We start from the raw sequence: 21,345 nt of genomic DNA, 5'->3' as shown, positions 1-21,345 counted from the left end.
TGTTTCTCAGAGTTCAAAGCAATGTGTGCTTTTTTCCATTTTTAAATAAAAACTTCAACTGAAGGAGCAAAAGCTCATGCACATGGATGAAGGTCTGTTACACGTAATGTGGAGTTTAAGGACATGAACTTGCCTTTCTATTCAAGAACGGGATTAAATGTCAACAAGAACATGAACATGTTAATTTTTCTGAGACCTCTGAGTTAGACATGGCTGAAGATAATCCAGTGACAGTAACCATACAGAAATACCAGCAATATTAAGATATAATTCATGTTTTGCTTGGTCAGGAAGGATTACAGTTTTTGGCTTCCAGGGCAAAGCTATGGCACACATAGAGTTAACTGTGCCCTCCTCCCCCTGCCCCCCAGCTTCACCCCCCTTCTCCCCCATCTCATTCATGCCACATTCCACAGTGGCAGGGTCCAGCAACAATATAGGAGGGTACCCAAAATGAAGAGGCAGGGCCTTCTATTCTTCTGCCTCTCTTGAATTAATTAACTGGAAATGAGTTTTGTCAATGTTTTGGAAAGGCAGAGGGGTGAAAAGAAACTGCTAGAATTAATCACAGTGAGAAACTACCTCTTCAGCAGTCTGCCAAAGTTCAGAAAACCCATGAGAAGTGCAAAATAAAAGGAAAGTGGGCTGACTTACCCTCCAAAGGAACAAATAAAATTCAAACAAACACCCAAGTCTCCAAAACAGAGACATGCCCCAGTGCAAAGGAATGCAGCATCTGTTGCCACAACAGCTTCAGCTTTGGTTTTAATATACTTGTCTTGAAGACTGATAGGTATCAAGGTAGAAAAGACAGTTTACTAATACTTAAATAGACAAAAGACACGTTGTGTTTAATTCACAAAACATTTAAGTACATCCAACTTTGATGCTTACATAAATAGAGATATTTAGGTCCCATGATTGAAAATTAGTAACTTTGCTTGTTTAGCCCTGACTCAGCATAGATCTTTTACATGGAGAAGGCAGCCTGCAAAGGAGCTCTTTCTTTCTACAGTTTTTAAAACTATAGTTATCTCCAAGTTCAGCAAAGGAAATTATAACAGGTCAATACTACATGTATGACATTCTTCTACTGATGAAAAAAGAAGTAATGAAATTCCAACCAACTGACAAGAAGGACCTTTTTTCACAAGCTGATTTACCCAGGTAGATAGAAAATACACAGGTGACCTTTTGTTTACAGCAAAGGGAGGCAGAAGCATCATCTGACAGTTTTTCTGAGAACAAACACAATAATTTCAACAGACCGGCACTAAAACTGAAAAAAACTGGTTGTTGAGCAAGGGAAAATATTTTATAAGAGAAATACATTTTTAGTGATTTGACTACTGCTAGTATTTTTGCTCAGGAGGGCTTTTTCTTGACTGACCGCAGAATTAACTTGTCATCTCGTTGCTGTATCTCCAAGCCCATCCTCTCGAGGGCAGAGCTGTCTGCCAGCCCCTTCTGCTCCATCTGTGCAATCAGCGCCTGGATCTGCTCGTTCTGTTCGGTGAGATTCCGGATTGCATAAATTGCCCACTGGCTCACAACTGTTGGGCAGAGTTAAGGATCATTTATTTATTTATTTAAAGATAAAACATTGTTTATTTTGATTTATTACTGCATCCACCTCCCCCAGCCCTCCCCCAATTCCTTAAACTCAGAAAACTAGTAGAAATCAAGGGTTTGAAAAAGTAAGACGTTTACAAGTGCTGACACTGAACCTGCAAATACTTGCATATGAGGCAATTTAATTTTAAAAGAGGTAAGCCCCTAAACTTCAGGCAAACTTACTAGGGTTTATGTTGAGTCAAAAAAACCCCAAGCAAACAAAAAACCCCAACCAAATGAATGGCAAGAATTGAAAGACCTACTGTTTTAAATCAAAATTACAGTCAATTTAATTGTTCCAATGATCTTCCTAGTGAATTTAAGTGAAAAATAAGTCAGTTCTTTATGATCTGAACACTTTGACACTACACTTCCAAGCACTGGCAAACAAAATAAGCTGTACAACATATACAGGAAAGATTACTATTATTTTCACTGCAGAAGTTGAAGAGATGTAGAAAAAGACAACCAGGTTAATACCTGAAAACAGCACAAATAATGTCAGAGACACTTAAACTTCTTTGGCGTATAATAATACCTAAATTCAGTCCTTTATGCCTGGGTGCTTTTACACACTTGCCAGGAGACCAGACACTACGATCACTGGCAGGGAGCTCCCACTGATGTTTAAATGGGCACAAGCTGCAACTCATTCACCTCCCAAGGTGGTCCCTTGAGGCCAGGATTGAGGCACATGTCAGGGATGTAGACAAAGGATTTAAATTCCCAGGATTATCAGTCAGGCATCTTCCAGCGAACTACAGTGTTCATTTTATGAAGTGTCAAGAGATGTTGGTCCCAATTCTGCAGCTGAAAAGTTGTTATGATACAATCTTTCCCAAGTTACCCATACAGGAGCCAAGCCTTTCTGAATCACATGAGTGGTTTGCCTGCAGGGCACCAATTATTTGCTACATGTAGCTTCACATCCAGTAGAAGAATATGCATAATTTACTCATCTCCTTGACGTCTTTTGGGTTGGAGAGCATCTAAGCACAGAGATAAATGTTCTTGTGGGCATTTGCCAGGGGGCGACAGGAGGGGAAAACTCAGACAGAGGGAAACTTCAGACAAAACAACAGATGAGAGGAACTGGACTTAAACAATCTTACACAACCTCAACAGACAGATGGGTTTAGATGAAGAGTAGCTTTGACACAAATGGCAGGGAACAGCCCTACACTGGCATGTGTCAGTAAAACAGCCTTTTTGTAGCAGTTTCTATTTATTCTCAAATTCAAGAAGTCCAGAATTGAAAATAAAAAATAATAAAGTGTTAACTACTATGGAGCCTCTTTTTTTTGTTTGTTTGTTTATTTTTCCCTGACAGACCTCTTTAAAATTTGCCAGGAAGCATGCTGCACACCTTCTTAATTAAAAAAAAATCCAGTGTGAGGTAACGACAGAGGAGAGGAATTAATACCAAAATAGATTATGCATCACATCAAAGTCTAAACAGGTGAACACAACAGAGAATATCAATATATTCTCTTCTGTCAGTACATCACTACTAGAATTAAGTAAAAAGACAAGTGCCAAGCTACATTTAAGTAACATAAACTTGGTATTTGCACTGAAGATTACATTTGAGTATATAAAACAGTAAGATGCTGAAGTAATAAAATCATGTATGTGCAGATTCTCAGTCATTAGCACCGATGGTGAGAATAGATTTCAGACCAGCAAAGCATGGAAGTTGGTGAATGCAGATAAAGCAAGGCTGACACCCAGCAGGTCTTTTCCAGGTCTGATTTAGGGTATGTCATGAGTGCCAAAAAGAAAAACATCCTCCCACCCTCCCTGGCTCGGCTCCTGGGATGAGAAGCAGACTTTTTCTTCTTGTGCTCCTAAAATACAGCTTCTGTGTAAAATATGGCACTTGTATAAAAGCGCATTTTCTACAATATTAACAGCAATTTTCAGAGAGTGACAGCTCTCAATCACACAAAGTGCCACACAGACAAAAAATGTACTCTCAAAACCTTTACGTGTATTAGCCTTGGGAATGATCCTGCTACTATAGTCTTTATGTCCTTCAACACAAACCCGCTGCTAAACCCCCTGGCAAATGCTCTTTTCCTATTACCAGATCCATTCATGCTTACATAATATCTAAGACATCCCCATTATCTTATGAACTCTATTACCATTGTGGCATTTATCATTATTGACTACTGTAGCTGAAGCTGCAAAATGGTTTCAATAACATTTTCACTCCTTCAGAAACCCCTTTCTGTGTGGAGGTTTTCCATTGTGACCACACCATGAATATTCATGAGCCCCTTTTTCAAATGCGGGGGAAGGATGAGGCCTTTGGACAGCTGGGAGCAGACCCTGGCAGACTTGAGTGTCTGCGGAGATTAAAGCCAATCCCCAGCTAATACTCACATTACCCTCTTGCTCCTCTCCAAAGACAGATATACAGAGAGAAAATTAAACATATTCGAGAGTCTCTAATCCTACCTACACTTTAGGCACTTGATTGTATGCTCAGCTTTAGAAAGAGACCTTCTAAAGTTGCCATAGTTACTACAAATATGAGCGTGAGCCTGTTTGTGGTGAAACTGCACCAAAGAGAAGCAACACAGCAAGCACAGCAGATCTGATGGCACAGACTCATCTAGATTTTTCCAACTGGGCATATTACACTATCAAATAAATTAATATTATAGAACAGTGAAGATTATGGTATTCTGTTACATGGAAGATGGCATACAAAAGGAAGAAAACAATTTTATTTCACAGAAGCCTCATCACTAGACTATCTGTGTTTAGGAACTGAAAACAAACATTTCTACGCTTTTACAGCAACGCTTTTCCAAAATCCTTCAGTACTGCATGCTTTGTGATTCCCATGCTATTTTGACATATAAAATAACAAAACTGAATCAACTTGCCCCATCTTCCATATTTAAGTAACATCCTCATTCCACAACTTAAAGTTGTCCTCTGGGTTTTAACTTTGATTATGGGGAGAGAACAACACAAGGAGAAGGGAAGAAGGGTGGAAAAAAACCTGTCCCTTAAGGATGAAAAATGTTACTGTCTGTAAGCCATTAAAATCTATGCCATTAAATACTGTTTAAGTTTTGTCACTGACTGCAAAGGGAACTTTTCACAATTCTCCCAGTTCTTTTCACTTGGATTCTGCTACAAGAGGTTGTTGGAGTCAATGCAAGAGCACAGCGACTGGTTTGTAAGCTTAATGGGGTGTGAAAATACAACGATGTCCTGCCAGGAACCACTAACCAATACTGCTGGAGAGGCCATACAGACCATTTCTCAGGGAGTGCATTCCACCTTCTCATTCTTAGTCCAACTGGAACTTAACATTATTGACAAGCCCACTGCAGCCACCAGGACCCCAATGAATTGTTCTATAAAGCAGTTTGTATTCTATGGATGACAGAGAACAGAAGAAATTATTAGTAAGGCTGGAAGCTGATGAAGTAGATAAAAGGCAGTGCACAAGTAATCTTGGAAATATGTTACATGTTGCTTGAAAAACACAAGTTTCAGAAGCTAATTATTATCATTAACTAATACAGGATTCTGAAGGGATGACAAGGAGAATGAAATATGTACATCTGTTTTCCTAAGTCCCCTTCATAGTCATTAATACTGAAGGATCTAAATATATAATACTAAATATAAAATATTTATAGATTAAAAAATTATAAAAAATTTATTAAGAATTATAAATTTTTTAATACTATATAAATACTAAATATAACATTCTTATTGGAGAGTTTGATTTATTACATAGTGTAGGGACTTTTGTTTTTAATTAGACTATTTCCTGCACTACAGTCAGTTTTCTATAACTAAATTATTACCTAGGAACTTTTTTCCTTATGAGTAAATAGGTCTTATGCAAAAGAGGGTTATCTTTGCCCAATCACATTACCTCATTTAAATAAAAAAAATATTATTTAAATAGCAACTACATTTTAATCACATACAGGAAGAGATACAGAACTTTATTAAGTTGGAACACTTGTCAGATTGGAACAGTTGTCAAATAGGCTGTTTATGTAACCCATTAATTTAAGCCACCCAATTTTTCTAAGAGCTATCCTGAAACAGGTCTGTAGGAGTAAAAAGCAGAGGTAATGAAAATACAATATTTGTATTGTACAATAATTATATTTCTTTCTGGCCTTCAACAACTAACCCAATTCACTAGAACATCTGCAGACTGGAATGAAATACTGAAGCATCACTTAGTCACTTCCACTTGTAGACCTGATCGGATGACACTGAAAAGACATAAACCGTTTTTCTTCCCTGTCTTTCAGTCCTTTCAAGCACTTTTCCTTCACAGCACCTTGAAGATAATTCCTCCCACCACTAAAGGAGGTCTCTAGACAACTACACAGCTGTTCCTCTCAGTTTGGAGCTGTGATGGACCACATGCAAACAGTCAGGACTTTGGCCCCTCACCATCAGCCAAACTGCTTACAAAGCTCTACAAATTTCCTTCTGTTGGGGGTTTTTAGTAGTGTAATGAAGTTCAAGAAGCTGTATAAAATCAAAGCAATTCCTTACAACTCCTCTGCATTTTTATGCAACTTCTACCTGTGATTAAGACATTACCAAAAAATTAGTAACAGAAAATGTAACTAATTAAATGTTTTACCTTAATTTACTAACTTATTTTCAAGAAGCTGATTAATATTTTTACAATTAATGCTTTAGACTCTGTTTATTCTTGGCATTGAACTACCAGCACCAAAAAACATCAGGAATTCATCCTGTACAAACTTAAAATACTTTGCCTAAAAGATAGGAAAAAAAAAGTCTAGAATATTTCAGTTGCCTGTATTTTCATTTATTTCACAGCTGTTCATATTACCTATGACTGCAGTCACCACATTCTGGGTTTTAAAGCTAGAAATGGGCAGTACTGTATAAGCTGGTAATGTCTCTTCCTGCCTGCTCTGCTTGACTTTGCTCTTGCAGAGCTGACACAGCACAACCCATCTAGTCTACAAGCCTCCAGAACACAGAGGCACTACTGGATGCTGGCAGAGGTGTTTACTCCTGAACGCACTTTGTAGGGATAAGATTTATAACACTGGGGAAGTGAAAGCAGGTGTTTCTGCTACAGGCAACTCTCACCCGGTCCAAGGGATTGAGCAGAGAGTTGGACCATCCGGTACCAAACAAGGTTCCATCTCCACCACAGCGTGGCAGCAGAGCTTCACTGGACAGCACATGTGGCATGAGGAGCTTGCAGCCAGCCCTTCCACTTCTCACCTGCAGCCCTCTCCAAAGGGAGCTGCTTCCACAAAATATTCCAATAAAGACAGAAAGTCTATCCCCAAAAACTTGAACTGGGGTTTGCAGACTAATTCCGCCCAGCAGAACACAGCTTTGACAAAGATTTTAAACTACACCATTGCAGAACAGATAAATGGGCAAAACCACTTGGTTTAAAGGCAAGGAAACAGCTTCAATACTAGGGCAATATTCTCTGTAATTCACAGCCCACAGACAACAGGAAACATCCACAGCACAAAAGAATTGTGCACAAAATAGTTTTTCCAGTTCCAAAGCCCTCACTACCCTCCCACACCAGTAGTGTTCCCCTTGCAGACAAACACCATCCTTCTGGCTACTTGCATTTATCTCACTCTCTGAGCATACTACCCATGATCTGCAATGATGAAGCCATTTCTTAAAATGTGCCTTGTGGGACACAGGCTTCTTTAAAATGGGACTTACAACTTCTGCATGACCAGCACACAGACATGTTAAAACTCATGGATGACTTTCAGTGACAATTCATCCATGTAAGTATGTATGGCCAACAAATATACTTTGAAGATCAGAATGGACTATTAAACGTCTTTTGCCCAACCCTTCTGCATAAAAACAGACGACCAAATGTCAGCTTCTCTTGAAATCAAGCCTGTCAATTCTGTTTCATGCACAAGATGCTTTCATGCATTTTCTCTGAAAAACTTTCAGTGTTGAACTGGAAGATTTCACTGTGTCCCTAAATAAACTGTCCTAGTGGGTAAATATCTTACTCATTACAGCCTGTGCTTTATTTCTGGCTTAGATTTGTTTAGAATTGTTCCCAAACAGGCTTTTCAGCATAGATTAAAAAACAAAAACAAAACAAAACAAACAAAAAAACCCACTAACAACAAAAAACAATTCCCAGATCACAACCAGCATTTGGTAAAGTATTTTTTGCATGAACTAAAGAAAGAAACCAAGGGAGATATTCCAAGGTTTGCATGATTTTTGTATCTCTTTCCTCAATTCATGTTTTTCAGCATCCTTTTAGAAGGACAGGCACCAGAATACTGACAGCCAGGGCAGATCATGTGGCTCATTTGAGTTCCAAGGCTTCCCTTTTTTTAACTGCATCCTCATGTAGCTAAATGGCACCCTATGTTCATTAAAAGGGGTTTACTACTTCAGAAATTTGAAATTTAAGGGGATATTCCTTACCTAGAGTCACATAGGAATTTTTCTCCCTAGACCACTGGTATTTCTGGGTTAACAGTTATGAGCAGTATTATGCACCCAGATTGCTATTAGTCTTTAGTGCCTGCCAACTAAACATTTAGTCTATATTCTATGTGCAGACTTTCATCTTCTCTGGGACTTAAAACCCAATGCCAGAACATCTTAGCATACTACGAACTTAAACAAAAAATTTGGGTCTAGCACTTCAGAGCAACAAAAGTCATAGGACACGTTTAGCTCTGTCAGGCTATTTTTATTATAATGTCTCTTTTGCCAAAACTTACAGAACTTTCAAAAAAAAAATTAAGCCATAACCTCCAGCTTGTTTTCCTTTTCCCTTTCCTCAGACTTGTAATACTAGCTTAAAACCAAGAATATGACACATTCATTTTTTGCTGCTTAAGCTGCCAATTTTTTTTTAAATTATGACTTACATTTTTAATAGAAACCCATAATTTATGAGCAGCTACAGATCATCTGGTTTTAAAACAGAAAGAATCACAGTCTTGATCGATATCTCAAGCTAGTACTTGACAGTTAGAATGTTCAGTTCTTTCCGTCCCTTCTTTTACAGTAATTCCATTTCCAGAGTTCATAACTAAATCTATTAGCTATCTGTAAAAGGCACCAGAATTAGCAATCTGCTTTGTTAAGAAGTTTCAACTGCTGTTACCTTACTGTTCAAAATGCCTTACCTTATCTTCCCCTCCCAAGTACAGGAAAAAAATGCAACATTTCATGAAGTCAAAACTCATGTATCAAATTACTGTTAACAACTACCACAAACACTGAGATGTGAAGCAACAAAGCACAGGGAGATGGTAACTGTTCACAAACTGATCCTAAGGCAGTCTGTAGTCCTTTAAAATTCCCTGGGACATGGAAAGAAAAAGGCTCCACCTTTACGCAGAAATATATTAATGTGTATTTGTATGCATACATATAGAAATGAACACATTTCCTAAAATGCTTTAAAATGGCAATTACAGGAGTCAACTAAAACCTTCAGAAATTTGGGACTACACTTAAAAAGCAAATCTAATTCATGCCTGAGATTTGGTCAATATAATTATAATTCACCATTTTAAGACAGATGATGAGTTGAGCTGACACAGTTTGCACTGAAGCTCTTTCTCTGTTTAGAAATGTTAGAGATTCATCCATTTACATAAATCCAACAAGGATTTTATGCCACCTTATCTTTTAGCACAGTACATGTGTATTTTATTGATTCAGGGTCTCTGAGTAACTTATGTGGCATACCTTCCCCCCTGCTGCATATGGTTATTTCAAATGTCACTTTATGACAAATAATCAAAACACTGAAGGTAAATGAAACTCCAGTTCCATGGTCACAGACACCAAATAATGCCCAGTGCACATCCAAAAATAACAACCATTTAATAAATGGGTGTTTTGAAAGATGCCACTAAATTATAACCAACTATTTGTTTAGCAAAATAGCCATTAGCCACAATTCTGTCTACAATTTCAGGGAATGGCTGCATCTCCTTGAGGAAATCTCCACACTCCAAGAGAAAGGAACAAATTCACAAGGCGAGTGGAAAGGACTGCAAATAAATCCTGAGTGAGGAAAGAAAGGTTAAGTTTTTAGAAATCATTTGCAAATTGAAAGAACAAAGTTTAACCAAAGGATCTGAGGAAGTGAGAGCAAACAATTTAAGGCTCAGGAAGGAGCTATACAGGAGAATACATTCACCAGCTGAAGACAAAACTGTTTTAATTACAGTGATTGAAAATGGGGCAACAGAAAAATGTCAGAATAAAGATATTATTCAAAGCATTGGCCAGATGACATCCAAATATTCTTTGTAGGCATGCACAAGGAAAAATGTCAAGAAGACAGACTGAAATATGATAAGGTGGTTGTAGAAGGCATTCCATTCTTAACAATATTTCTGAACCACTCCTAGCTATACTTAAAAAAACCAAAAGTCTTTGGCTCTCAAATTTCTAGTGCTCTGTCTCAGCCCAGAGGGGAATTTTTCAAAAGTAAGTCTACAGAAAAAATCAAGGAAGCTGTTTGAGCTATAAAAGCAGTGAAATATTATATATTTTTTTCTCTTTTTTTTTAGAGTGCTCCTGATAACTGAAGATCTGCTTTCTTTCAAGAATTCAAGCCTGTCATGGATTTAAATCCACCAAGAGGATTAGAGAAGAGGACAAATATGACAATATTTGGTTTAGAAATAGAGTTATTAACTTTAATTCCTCACTTTTACATGCATGAGTTGGTGTCTACAGAGATTACTCCTCATAAGGGATTAGAAATATTAGAATGCAACATTTGAAAGAGCCTTCTCATATCCTGTATAGCTCTCTTAGATTTCCTCTAGCTTTAAGAGGGACCCTGTACATCATATGTTTCTTAATAGTGATAGCTAGGTAGAAATGAGATACTGAAGAATAGATTCATATTCACATCTCTGCAAATCTGTGTTAATATTTTATAAACTCTCAAGGGACTCATTACTAACGCCACCCCCACCCCAACTTTGAATTTCAATGTTTTTAAACTATTCTAAATAATTTCAGCATTTTAAGCACCCCGCAGATGCTCTAAAAAAGAATTTTAGGAATTATACAATCAGCAACCTGAAATACACCATTAGAATTTGTAACTTTATTAAATGATAAAACACAAAGTGTGATCTGTGGTCATTTCTGGAGGACAAAAAAGGTTAAGTGCTTTAATTTCTCAGAGTATCTATTTCTGTATTGCACACCGCATTCTTTCTGTGGTCTCAAGTATTTTTCATATGAGGAGAATGTTGCATTTGACAGCAAACTTTGTATCTTTGCTTTCATTCTAAAATAAATATTTTTGGGCAATAAATAGTTGAGAATTACAGTCTTTGTGTCAGAATTTAGACCTACCAAGTATGCTTAATGTGGTATGTTTTTCCCTTGGGTGTCCACCTTCAGCTGAGTTTTCCCTTGAAGAGTTTGCAGCATCCAGAAAAGATAAACAATGAGTTAAGACATGGAAGTTGTGTTATCCCAACTCTTCAGACATGCAGCCAAGGTTAAGCGAGATTTAAAACAAAATTAGGTTACTCGTGTGCCCTTTCCATCATGGAGCAGTACTCAGCTCCTCCCCCTCTGGAACTTTATAGTAGTCCCACTCAGGACACCTTAGGCAATATACTGAAAAATCTACTTGGAGTGGAATCGAGATCTCTTTGGTCAATTAACACTTATGTAAGAAAAGTTTGGATAATTTGACAATGTTTCTTTCAAGAGCGTAAAAAATACCCTTGATAGATAGTGACAGCAGTAGGCTCTGGCAGGCAGGAGACCTTCCCAACTACAATCAAAAGTGGTGCTTGAAAATAGCTGTTTGGCTGAAGCCTCTTGGGAATCACTTCAGAAACCAGTCTGCTAAAGGCCCACCCTGATATAACATTGAGGGATTCCCTTCTAAACCCATACAGGCCCTTCGTCTCCCTTAGCCACTAACAAAATAAAGCTACAAAGAATTCACAGCAACTTGCAGAACAGGGCAGGATCTGTCTGTCTACTGAATAGGGTGAAAGCAATAAGCTCCTTTCAGACTGTTCTTGCACAATGAATAACCACACTTATACCTGTTCCAGCTTTTCATCTGATCAGTTCTTCTCTGTACTTCACAATTACATCCAGACAGCTCAGGTTTGTGCATATGTCGCAAAGCAGGAATCCTCCACTCTCCACTCTTTAGAAACAATTCTTAGCACTCAAGAATTGAATTAGTCTGAACTGGAGCATGGCAATACAGCAACTTCTTGGTTTCTATCTATGGTGGAATCATGAAATAGAATCACAGAATGGTGTGGGTTGGAAGAGACCTTAAAGCTCATCGAGTTCCAAAATAGTTCCAACTCTAGTTCCAAACTCATCTAATTCCATAGGCAGGGACACCTTCCACTATCCTAAGCTGCTCCAAGCCCCATCCAACCTGGCCTTGAACACTTCCACAGATGGGGCAGCCATAGCTTCTCTGGGCAACCTGTGCCAGTGAGAACAGGTAGAGCTGGCTTCCACTCAGACGTTATTTTATTTTGTCTTTGGCTCTGTGAATGAAGGGCTCATGCCAACTGATTTATGTTCTTAATCTGTGCTGACAAGTGCCATTCTTCTACTGCTGACCTCAACCACTGCTTGTTAAAGTCACACTGACACATTCAGTACTGGTTGACAGAAGATGTTTGCAGTGCTCTGTGTTGTCCCTGGATGATGCAGAACTGAGGCCCTCTACTGATGAATACACTCCCCCTTAGCCTAGATGGCCTTCAAACTTACTTGTGCAGCAAAGCAAGTGTCACTGTGAGGAGAAAAAGTGTAATTCCATAGAATCACAGCATGGCCTGGGTTGGGAGGGCCAAGTTCTGCCCAAGTCTGAACTTGACTGGGCAAGAGGAGACCATTACAGCTCTCATCAGTTCTGTGGGTCCTTTACAGTGATCATATAATAATGTGATTTTGTATATACTTAGGAAAATACAGAATCAAATAGGTCACATCAAACTACTTAATGCACTGTCAGTGCCTGAAATGAGCTTTCCAAAAAAAGGCAATCATTGCTGAAGTGACACTGGGCTGCATTTTCTTGGTAACACATGTAGGATAGCCACACGTGCATGAAAACACTCAGCTCTGTGATGGCTCACTCTAAAAAGTCAACTCACTCTCCTATTTTTGCTTTCTACTGGCTCTCATTCAGCAGCAAGGCTGTTTTACAGCATGTGGCCTGTTTAAGGTTGCACTCTGGAACTTAGATAGAAATGTCTGTCAGCTCCCCCACAAGTCCTTGCTGGCACCTTGCAAAAACAAAATGCCATTGTTGTAGACCATAGCAACTTGATTTCCTCCAGCTTTAGCCAGATTCATGAACCACAATTATACTTGCTGCTGCCATGAAGTCAAAAGTATTTTCAATCTACCTCTCAGATGACTGAATATAATAGAAGCAGCTTTGGAAGGAATATCTGAAAATTAACTTACTCTTTCTACATTTTCATGCATTATTCAAACTACGGGATCTGTGTATGGATATTCATATCAACCACAGCATTTCCTTTCACAAATGCAGAAAATTCTTACTCCTAAAACACAGCTTGCTAGGTGTTTACTCACATATATATGTGCACATATAAACATATACCTCATAGCAGGATACATTTTCTTCATATACGACTGATTTTCTGGCTAATAGAAACCTGTGTTAATTAACAGTTTATGGAAAATAGATACTTTACATAAGGCCATTCAGATTAAATCCATACACTCACAAAATCAATTTATCAAGACACCTTCGTAACAATCTCAATTTGGCAAGCAGCTTGAAAAAACAAGAATGTTCCAACTTCAAAACTGCAGGCCACTTCTGACTTTCAAGTTTTACCACTAACTAACAGCTATTATATTGCAGTACTTTGGATACCAATTTTTTCCCAAAATAGTAATTAATATTTCTATGGACAGCCACTGGAAAGCAAAAAAAAAAGGCACATCTGTGTGTGTTACCCATGAGCACAAATGAAGGAAGTAGTGAAAAACTGAACAGCTTAGTTAAGGTAAACTGGAAAGTCTTCAATAATAAACAGGTCAATTTATTTAAAGCCTCTCATAATCACCTTTTTTGAGTGATTAGGGTCAAAAGTATTTTGCTCAGAACGGGCTGACCTCCCTCTTCATGTTTACCTTAAGGAAATGGAAACTGTGAAAGGGCAGAAATGAAGCTAGAATAGGAGCAGGAGCAGGAAGAGCTTAGGATGAGGTAAAAGACAAGAACAAAAGGAAGGGCTCTTGTCTGATGATAGAGCCAGTCAGAGATGGGGAAGATGATGATTCAAGAGAGCAAAATAGAAAATATTTCAATTTAGAAGACCTTTTCAACAGAAGTAACCTGAAAAGCAGGATATGGAGTAAATTTTTTACTGGCATTACCCAGATAGGCATCTCCAACCCACTCTGCTGTCCTTTAGCAGGTTGAATTTATTTGTTTTTAAGCACAGGTTACAAAAGTAAAGCACTTTTCAGAAGCAGAACAAGAAACCAAATTTTCAAAACTAAAAGATCAGCTCATACAAGAATCTCTCCTTAATCTAAAGGCAAGTAACTCTGCTTGCATTTTGAAATACTCTGTTTTCCTTTGAAACAGAAGGACAGCTATGATTAGGACAGAGTCAATCCATGGAAGATTTACCAGGTATAGAAAAAGTGGTATTAAGCCTCCTTTGAAGTTTAACTCTTAATGAACTGCATATCCCCAGTCTCACTCTGTTTACCTTTTGTCCTGTGCTGAAAGCCTAAAAGCCACAGAAAATCTGGCATCCTTCAGCACCTCTCTGTTGAATTTACTTGCAAAGTTGTAGTAGCTGAAAAATTTAAATACCAATTCAAATAATTACAGAGGTGCAGTAAATTTGCTTTTAACTGTCCATAATAATCTTCATGTTTATACCTATGAGAGTGGTGGTTTTGTTCCTTTTTACTCATGAAATATCCTGAAGGAAAAACACCTGTTTACTAGTATAAATGTAGAAGTTACGAGTCTGAGATATAATTAGACAAGACAACAGTTCTCCCAAACTGGGGACCAAAAGATTAATTGAAACAATTAATGAAAGCAATGCAAACATGTCAGTTGAACTTCATAAGCTATAAGCACCCTGCTATTTCTATTCACGTTACAGAGGTGTTCAGGATCTCAAAGGATGCAATTCTAAGGTAATGACAGGTTTACAAAGGAATTTAATTTAGGGTAAGAGAAGACCCATTTCCTCTTTCAGTGTACTTCCATATGCTACAAATAAAACGATTTATCAAAGAATTTTTTCTCTCAAAGGTAATAAAGAGGTCCTTTAACATCTAACATGGAAGTCCAGCTTCTCATGATAAATTGCATACTTTAGGAAAATTATTTTTTTCCATCCAGAAAAATATCCTATAGCTTTTACCGCAAAGGTTACATTTTTTTGTGAGAAATTTTGTATGTGTAATTTGGAGGCAGAACTTTTTCTAGTAAAATGGAGAAAACACAATGATATCTTAATTGTAGAGCTTGTGTGACTCCAAAACAGATTCAACAAGAAATCTGTTGCATCTACCGAGACTTACTTAGAAATCCAAGTTATTATATGAAAGGATTCTGGGTGAAACTTTTTCCAGTCAGCTTTATCCAAGGAGAAATCCAAATAACACAGCCTGAAACCACAGACAAGAATGTAAAATTAACTTTCTGGACAGGACTTCCTGAAGGAGCCATATTTGAAGAGCTATGCTAAGCTTTTTCTCACAGCTTTCTGCCCCACCTTGGAAAACTCCAGTGAGATACTGTGGTTCCTTCCAGCCTTACCCATTCTGGGATTTGTGCCAGGCAGGACTGAAGCACACAGAGCACAAACAGTCAAATCTCTTCAGAGAAACATTATGCAATGGATTCAGTCCACTGCATGCTAGTAAGGACCTGTTTTGTGACATCCAGAAGTAGCAGAAAATGCTGCAAAGCAGATGAAAGAGACAGATCAAAACTGCAAAATTCTCTGCTTCCCTGTGTATGACCTGCTGGGAAGGCAGCAGACGAGGAATGTTAGAGGCAGGAGAGAAGCAGGGAAGCATTATCTTCATGTAGCACAAGAGCACCTCAAATAGAAAGAGGTCAAAACAATAAACAGAGCCATAGGCAGGAGCTGCACTCCAGAAGCTGATGCAGCAAACATTTGTCACAACAGGCAAGTCCTCCCTGTGCCCATTTGCTACTCACTTTTCCATATCCCCCAACATTGTATGCTATGGATCACTGGTGAAAGCTCACATTAAGAGGTTTTATTATGTTTTTAAAAACCAAGTAAACAAAGTTTTATCCTCTAGTAAGAAGTTTATGGTATAACCATAAAATGTCAGCCTGTATGAAACGGTGCAAGAAGTTCCACTTTGCTCAAAACACAGTAAAGACTCTCATGGTATTTTATTTTCCTTTCATTCAAGATCATAAATTACAAATCTATCCTTTGAGAACCTCAAACTTTATCCTCTTCTACTACAGCTAAATTGAAGGACTAATCCTAGAAGTGGTTGCACAGCTGTGCTTTCCAGCAAAGTAGACTCACCTGGGACAAAAACTCCTTACTAGGTTTTCTCAGGGCTGCTTTTCCACTTAGGAAGGGTAAATTTCCCTGCCCATCCCACCACAGCCAGCAGTGCCCATTACCAGACCATGGACCACGGAAATACAATTCTGCCACTCAATGCACTGTCAAGAGGCACACTGTCAGGTCTCAAACTACAGGAATACTGAAGATGCAAAACTTGTGGATATAAATAAACAAACCAAATAACTCAGAGGATACTTACCACCCCGTTCCTCCACTCAGCTTGTTAACATTGTACTATCATCTACATTATTTCATTGTTTTATTATGTATTTATATGTAGATGATGCTCTGCAGGACACAATTGAGAAAGTACTAAGCATTTTCACTACTCCTTTTGTTTGTTGGTTATGCTTGTTAGAAAGAGTGTGCTTTTTCTTCTACAGTACTTTGAAAACCTATTTCACGTGTTCAGTATAAAAAAGCTGACATGAGTTTGTACAGGAAAGGCATTTGATTTCCAGAGGCAATTACCAGAAAGTTACAAAGAGCTAATGATTAGATGACAGAAAATCACAGCTCAGACACTAAACACACTTGTATTACTTGAAGAGATGGATATCTCTACTTAACAACCACTTATCTTCAATATAAGATTATTTCTCTCTAATAGCAATCTATTTTTAAAAGTTTCTGCTCTTAAGTTAAAGGAAAAGAAATCTCTAATATGAAGCACAATGCCATTTATACTAAAATTTCCCCAACATTTCAGTAATTTGCATCATTGATTTCCTCATCTATACACACTTTGATAACAGCTTGCTAGCCTTGTCTCTGTGCTTAGAATAAGCTCCCCAATCTGATTTAACAAGCGCAGAGAGTTGATGAGGCACTTATTTCAGTTTCCAGAACAGATTTCAGTGGAAGCAAAAGCTCTAAAATCTGATACAATGATCAGAGTCTGAACTCAGACTTCTGTCACAGCTCTTTGAATAGGCACTTGAAAACCAGTAATATTTATTCTTTTAGGAAATAGAATATAACCACAGTTAAGTTATTTAGAATCCAGTTCATGGAAACCTATTTGTGCCCTTGCTCACTTCTGAACCATTTAAATATAACCTATAAGCTCATGAGGCCAGTTACACTTAGATACCCTGTGAAAGCAACACTGGCATAAATCCATGAAAATCTCCACACCTTTTCTCATGAGTCATATTCAATTATTTTGTAAAGGATACAAGGATTGTTGTCATCAATGCTGCAATTGTCCAGAATCAAGGAAACGCCATCTAAATCATACACCTAAATAAAAACAGAAGTTTAATTTAACAGATGTCTCAACAATACTAATGAAGTTTCACACAAGAAATACATAAAAACATAACATGGATGTTTGTTTCATCTAAAATATTAAACATGCTAACATGAATTAGAGAGTAAACCTGGCATTTTCAGCATGAGTATCACAAAACAGTAACACAAGTGGGCACTGATTTCACATTCTCCCTTCATTTAGCAAGCATTTGACTGAGGTATTTTCTGTTTCTCACACTGAGCCAGATAAGCTATGCTCACTGACAGCTCCTGCTCGTTTTCAGAAGGAAGAACCATCAAAAACTGCAGAGCAAAAAACAGGGAAAAAAAGAAGTTGAAAAATACACCTACACACACACACACACACGCACGCACGCACACACACACATTTGCATGAGACCCACCTCCTGTGCCTTCAGTCGCAATGTGTTACTTGCATGTGCCCAGCACAAGTTCTTTATATCAAATAAGAGCTGTGGATGCTTTACCCTTGAGGAAATTCCTTATGCTACTGGCAAAAGAGCAAAGATGAGATCTAGTGTCTTTAGTTCCTTGTGCATACATGTACATGGGAGTTGGTAAACTGCACTACTACATTTGTGTGTGTGTGAGAAAACAACATATAATTCTAACAGACTCATATACATACACTTTACCAAGTACTTCGGACAAGCTGATCTTAACAACGGACATGGAGCATTATTATCTTACAGAAAGTATGTTCCATAAGAAATTTATGTAGACTCCTAATGTACTGTAACATCAAACATGCATATTTATAGCTTCACATGTCCCTTCCAACCTCAAGTTATACTTGTCCAAATCTTAGGTTCTTTTATCTCTTAAATTTTAATTTCAAACCAAGAACTGCCAGTTAAAGGAATTCCATGTAATGCCAATTTAGGCCATGGCTTGATGATGGCGTTCTCTCTTCCATCTATCTTTTGCCCAAAACAAGGTGCATTTTTATGTACCAAGGGAAACAATAAATCCCAAAGTTTACACTGCAGGATCATCGGCTTTCTGAAGTACAAGTTTTGCAGTAAGAGAGGCAAGTCAAGTAGATTTAGATGTGAAATTTTAAACAGCCTCAATAAAACTGAATTCAGAGACAAAGATGAGCACATGTCTCTTTCAAGTTCCTTTTCAGATGATGTTATTGCAGAGTCTCAAGCTACATGAGAAAGCAGAGGTGACAGATAGACAGACAGGCAATGCTTACATTTATAAGAAGCAAAGAGCACTCCTAGGTCCTTGAACCCACCTCACACATCTGTGCTAACATGCCTAACTTTACCTACATGAAGTACAGTTAATAATACAAGTTTAAAAATATCCATTCTTTCCACAGAATGTCTGTGTTTTCTCCAAAGGCCACCACCATGTATAGTATCATACTTCAAAGCTTGAACAAGCAGTGACCTTTAGGTAACACAGCACTTGCACATGCTTGGGAAATGCTGGTTCTTTGATATTCAGGCTGTAGCCAAAGCCTGATGCGCCTACAATGCTACCTCTTATTTCCCACCAGTGAAATGTTGAACAGTAGAAATTAATGGGGATCAAGTGCTGTCAACAGAAACAAACCATGCAATAATATGCTCCAGTTTAATTCAAACAAGATGTCTGATTAACAGAGTAAGAATTTTGGGAATGTACAATTTTAATTAGGATCCACTGACACTTCAAAAACTTACTGCGAAAATATAAGATTCCTTCAAAGTTACGTGGGAACAGCAGCAGCAAACCACAACCTTAGTGATACCTTCATGAAAAAACACGTTGCTAACTACCACTGCCTTGCCCCTCTCCCCTTCAAGTTTCTTTAACATCATACAATTCAACTGTACATACAATTTGCATGAGTTAGGGACAGCTTCTGTCACCACAATACCAGCTTTAGAATGTCACCTGTGACTTACTACACAAGGAAACAGAGCAAGAAGAAAAAGCTTACAATGTACCTACCCATGACAAATCTATATACTCCAAGTGACTCATGAGATGAAGAGGTCAAATCCTGAGCAACCACTGTTAGAAAAGTTCCAGTCCATGTCAGCTCTTCCTGAACCTCCAGTGGTCCACTGAAAAAGCATTTTATGGCAACCTACAATTCGTGCTCTGTAATGTGAGCCACTACAGCAACTGCTCTGCATACAGCAGAGCCACCTCTGCAACAGGAGTGCTACAGGCAGTCAGAGGGAAGAGCCACTGTTCTACCCAGTGTCCCACTTGCATTGCTCAGAGTCTCTCAAATCATGTTGCTCTCAAATCCTTGTAACCTCCCAAACCAGCACATTTTGCAAACATTGAGAAATCATCTGAAATCTTACACAGATCTTACACAGACCTCTTACACAGATCCACTGGAACTACACTGACAAACAGAAACTGCTCTGGGAACTTTTACAACTAATTATTGGTCTCAGAGTTTTTGCTTTGAAGAGAACTCTTGTGCCATGCTCAGTGTAGAGCAAGGGAGTGGAGCTTTAGCAGGGATCTTCTGCAGGCCTTGGAGAAGGAATCAATATTGCACAAAACTCAAATCTTATTCTAAATATGGTGTGAAAGTACCTTGTGAAGAAAACATCTGTGGCTGGTGTAAAACTGGCTGTAATCTGCCCAGATTTTGGAAGAAATTATAGACAGAAACTAAAGAATAGGACATTTGTGGTACCTGGTGAACAGAACTGCTCACGTTGGCCTGTGCTGTGAAAGACCACTATATCTATTCTCCATTTACATTACTGACAACATAGTTGGCCAGTAACAGGAAACTGCACTGGACTGTAACAAAGCCACAAAGTTATTTTACTACCAAGAACAGAGTGCTTCAGAATAATACTGTATTCTGAACTCAGAATAATACTGTATTCTGAACTACACTGAAACAGAAAATGAAGCAGTAAGGTTACTTAAGACAAGTTTAGAATTTAAACAATCCAGCTCTGTGCCAATGATCTTTAGTGCTTTAGTCAAGTCAGTAATGAATATCTTGCCCTAATGTTATGATGTCAGGTTCTGAAATAGCATTCTAAAATAGAAGAAGCACAGAATATCCAGCATTCCAAGGCAGGTATCCATCCCTGACAGTTAAAAAACCTACTTTCTTAACATTAGCTTTATATTGCAGTGGTTTGTTTACTGCACTTGCTTCTGAAACATAATCAAGATGTGTATCATACCAGTAAGAGAAATTTAAATATATTACACTGAAGAGAAAATGCCTTTCCCAGTGACAGTGACTTCTAGTTTTTTTTCCTCTGTATCTGTAATTTAATAATCGACCTTAATTATTTAAACCAGGTTCTAAAAAGAAGCTCATGCAAGCAAAGGTGTTATACAAATATAAAACAAAGTTTATGGGAAGAACTAGCCCAAGGCTGTATCTGCCTACTACTTCCATGGCCATCTTTAATTCAGATGATTTGGGACATGTCAGCCCCAAGGAAAAAAGCTGTGGTTTTTCTCTTAATAACCAATGAAAAAAGTATGGACAAAAACTGACATCTTTATGTTATCTTACAGAAGTCACATTTATTGACCAATATATAAACAACGTCAGTAGCACAGTGAAGCATATGTGCCTAAACAGAACTGCTCCTGACAATCTCCCAGTACTTTCTTACAAAGTACACAGAAATAATTGCCATTAACACAACCATTCACAGCAGAGCCTAGGGTAAGTATAAATTAATTGAGACTACTTATTGAGTCTTTCCCTCTAGCAGCAATGGAGCCAAACTCAGGGGTAAGAATGCAAATTCTCTGAGCATGACAGTGCTTGTTGCTAAATCTGCCTGCATCTAGTAAAATGCAACTAGAATTTCCAGGT

At 38.1% G+C, this 21,345-nt stretch overlaps 1 protein-coding gene across 1 annotated transcript in view; it reads right to left on the bottom strand.

The window, feature by feature from the left end:
* Window positions 1–649: 649 nt before the first annotated feature.
* Window positions 650–21,345, bottom strand: part of ATXN10 (ataxin 10) — a gene marked incomplete at its 5' end in the record, with an annotated part of 93,218 nt that continues 72,522 nt past the window's right edge. Inside the window, 2 exons of the mRNA XM_062491571.1 lie at window positions 650–1,553; window positions 17,435–17,498. Of these exons, the coding sequence (XP_062347555.1) occupies window positions 1,366–1,553; window positions 17,435–17,498 (252 nt within the window). The remainder of the gene's footprint in view (window positions 1,554–17,434; window positions 17,499–21,345) is intronic.

Source organism: Cinclus cinclus, chromosome 4 (genome assembly GCF_963662255.1).
Source record: "Cinclus cinclus chromosome 4, bCinCin1.1, whole genome shotgun sequence".
Classification (NCBI taxonomy): Eukaryota; Metazoa; Chordata; class Aves; order Passeriformes; family Cinclidae; genus Cinclus; species Cinclus cinclus.
Note: the sequence above shows the minus strand (reverse complement) of the source record. Positions and strands in the feature narration are given on the sequence as shown.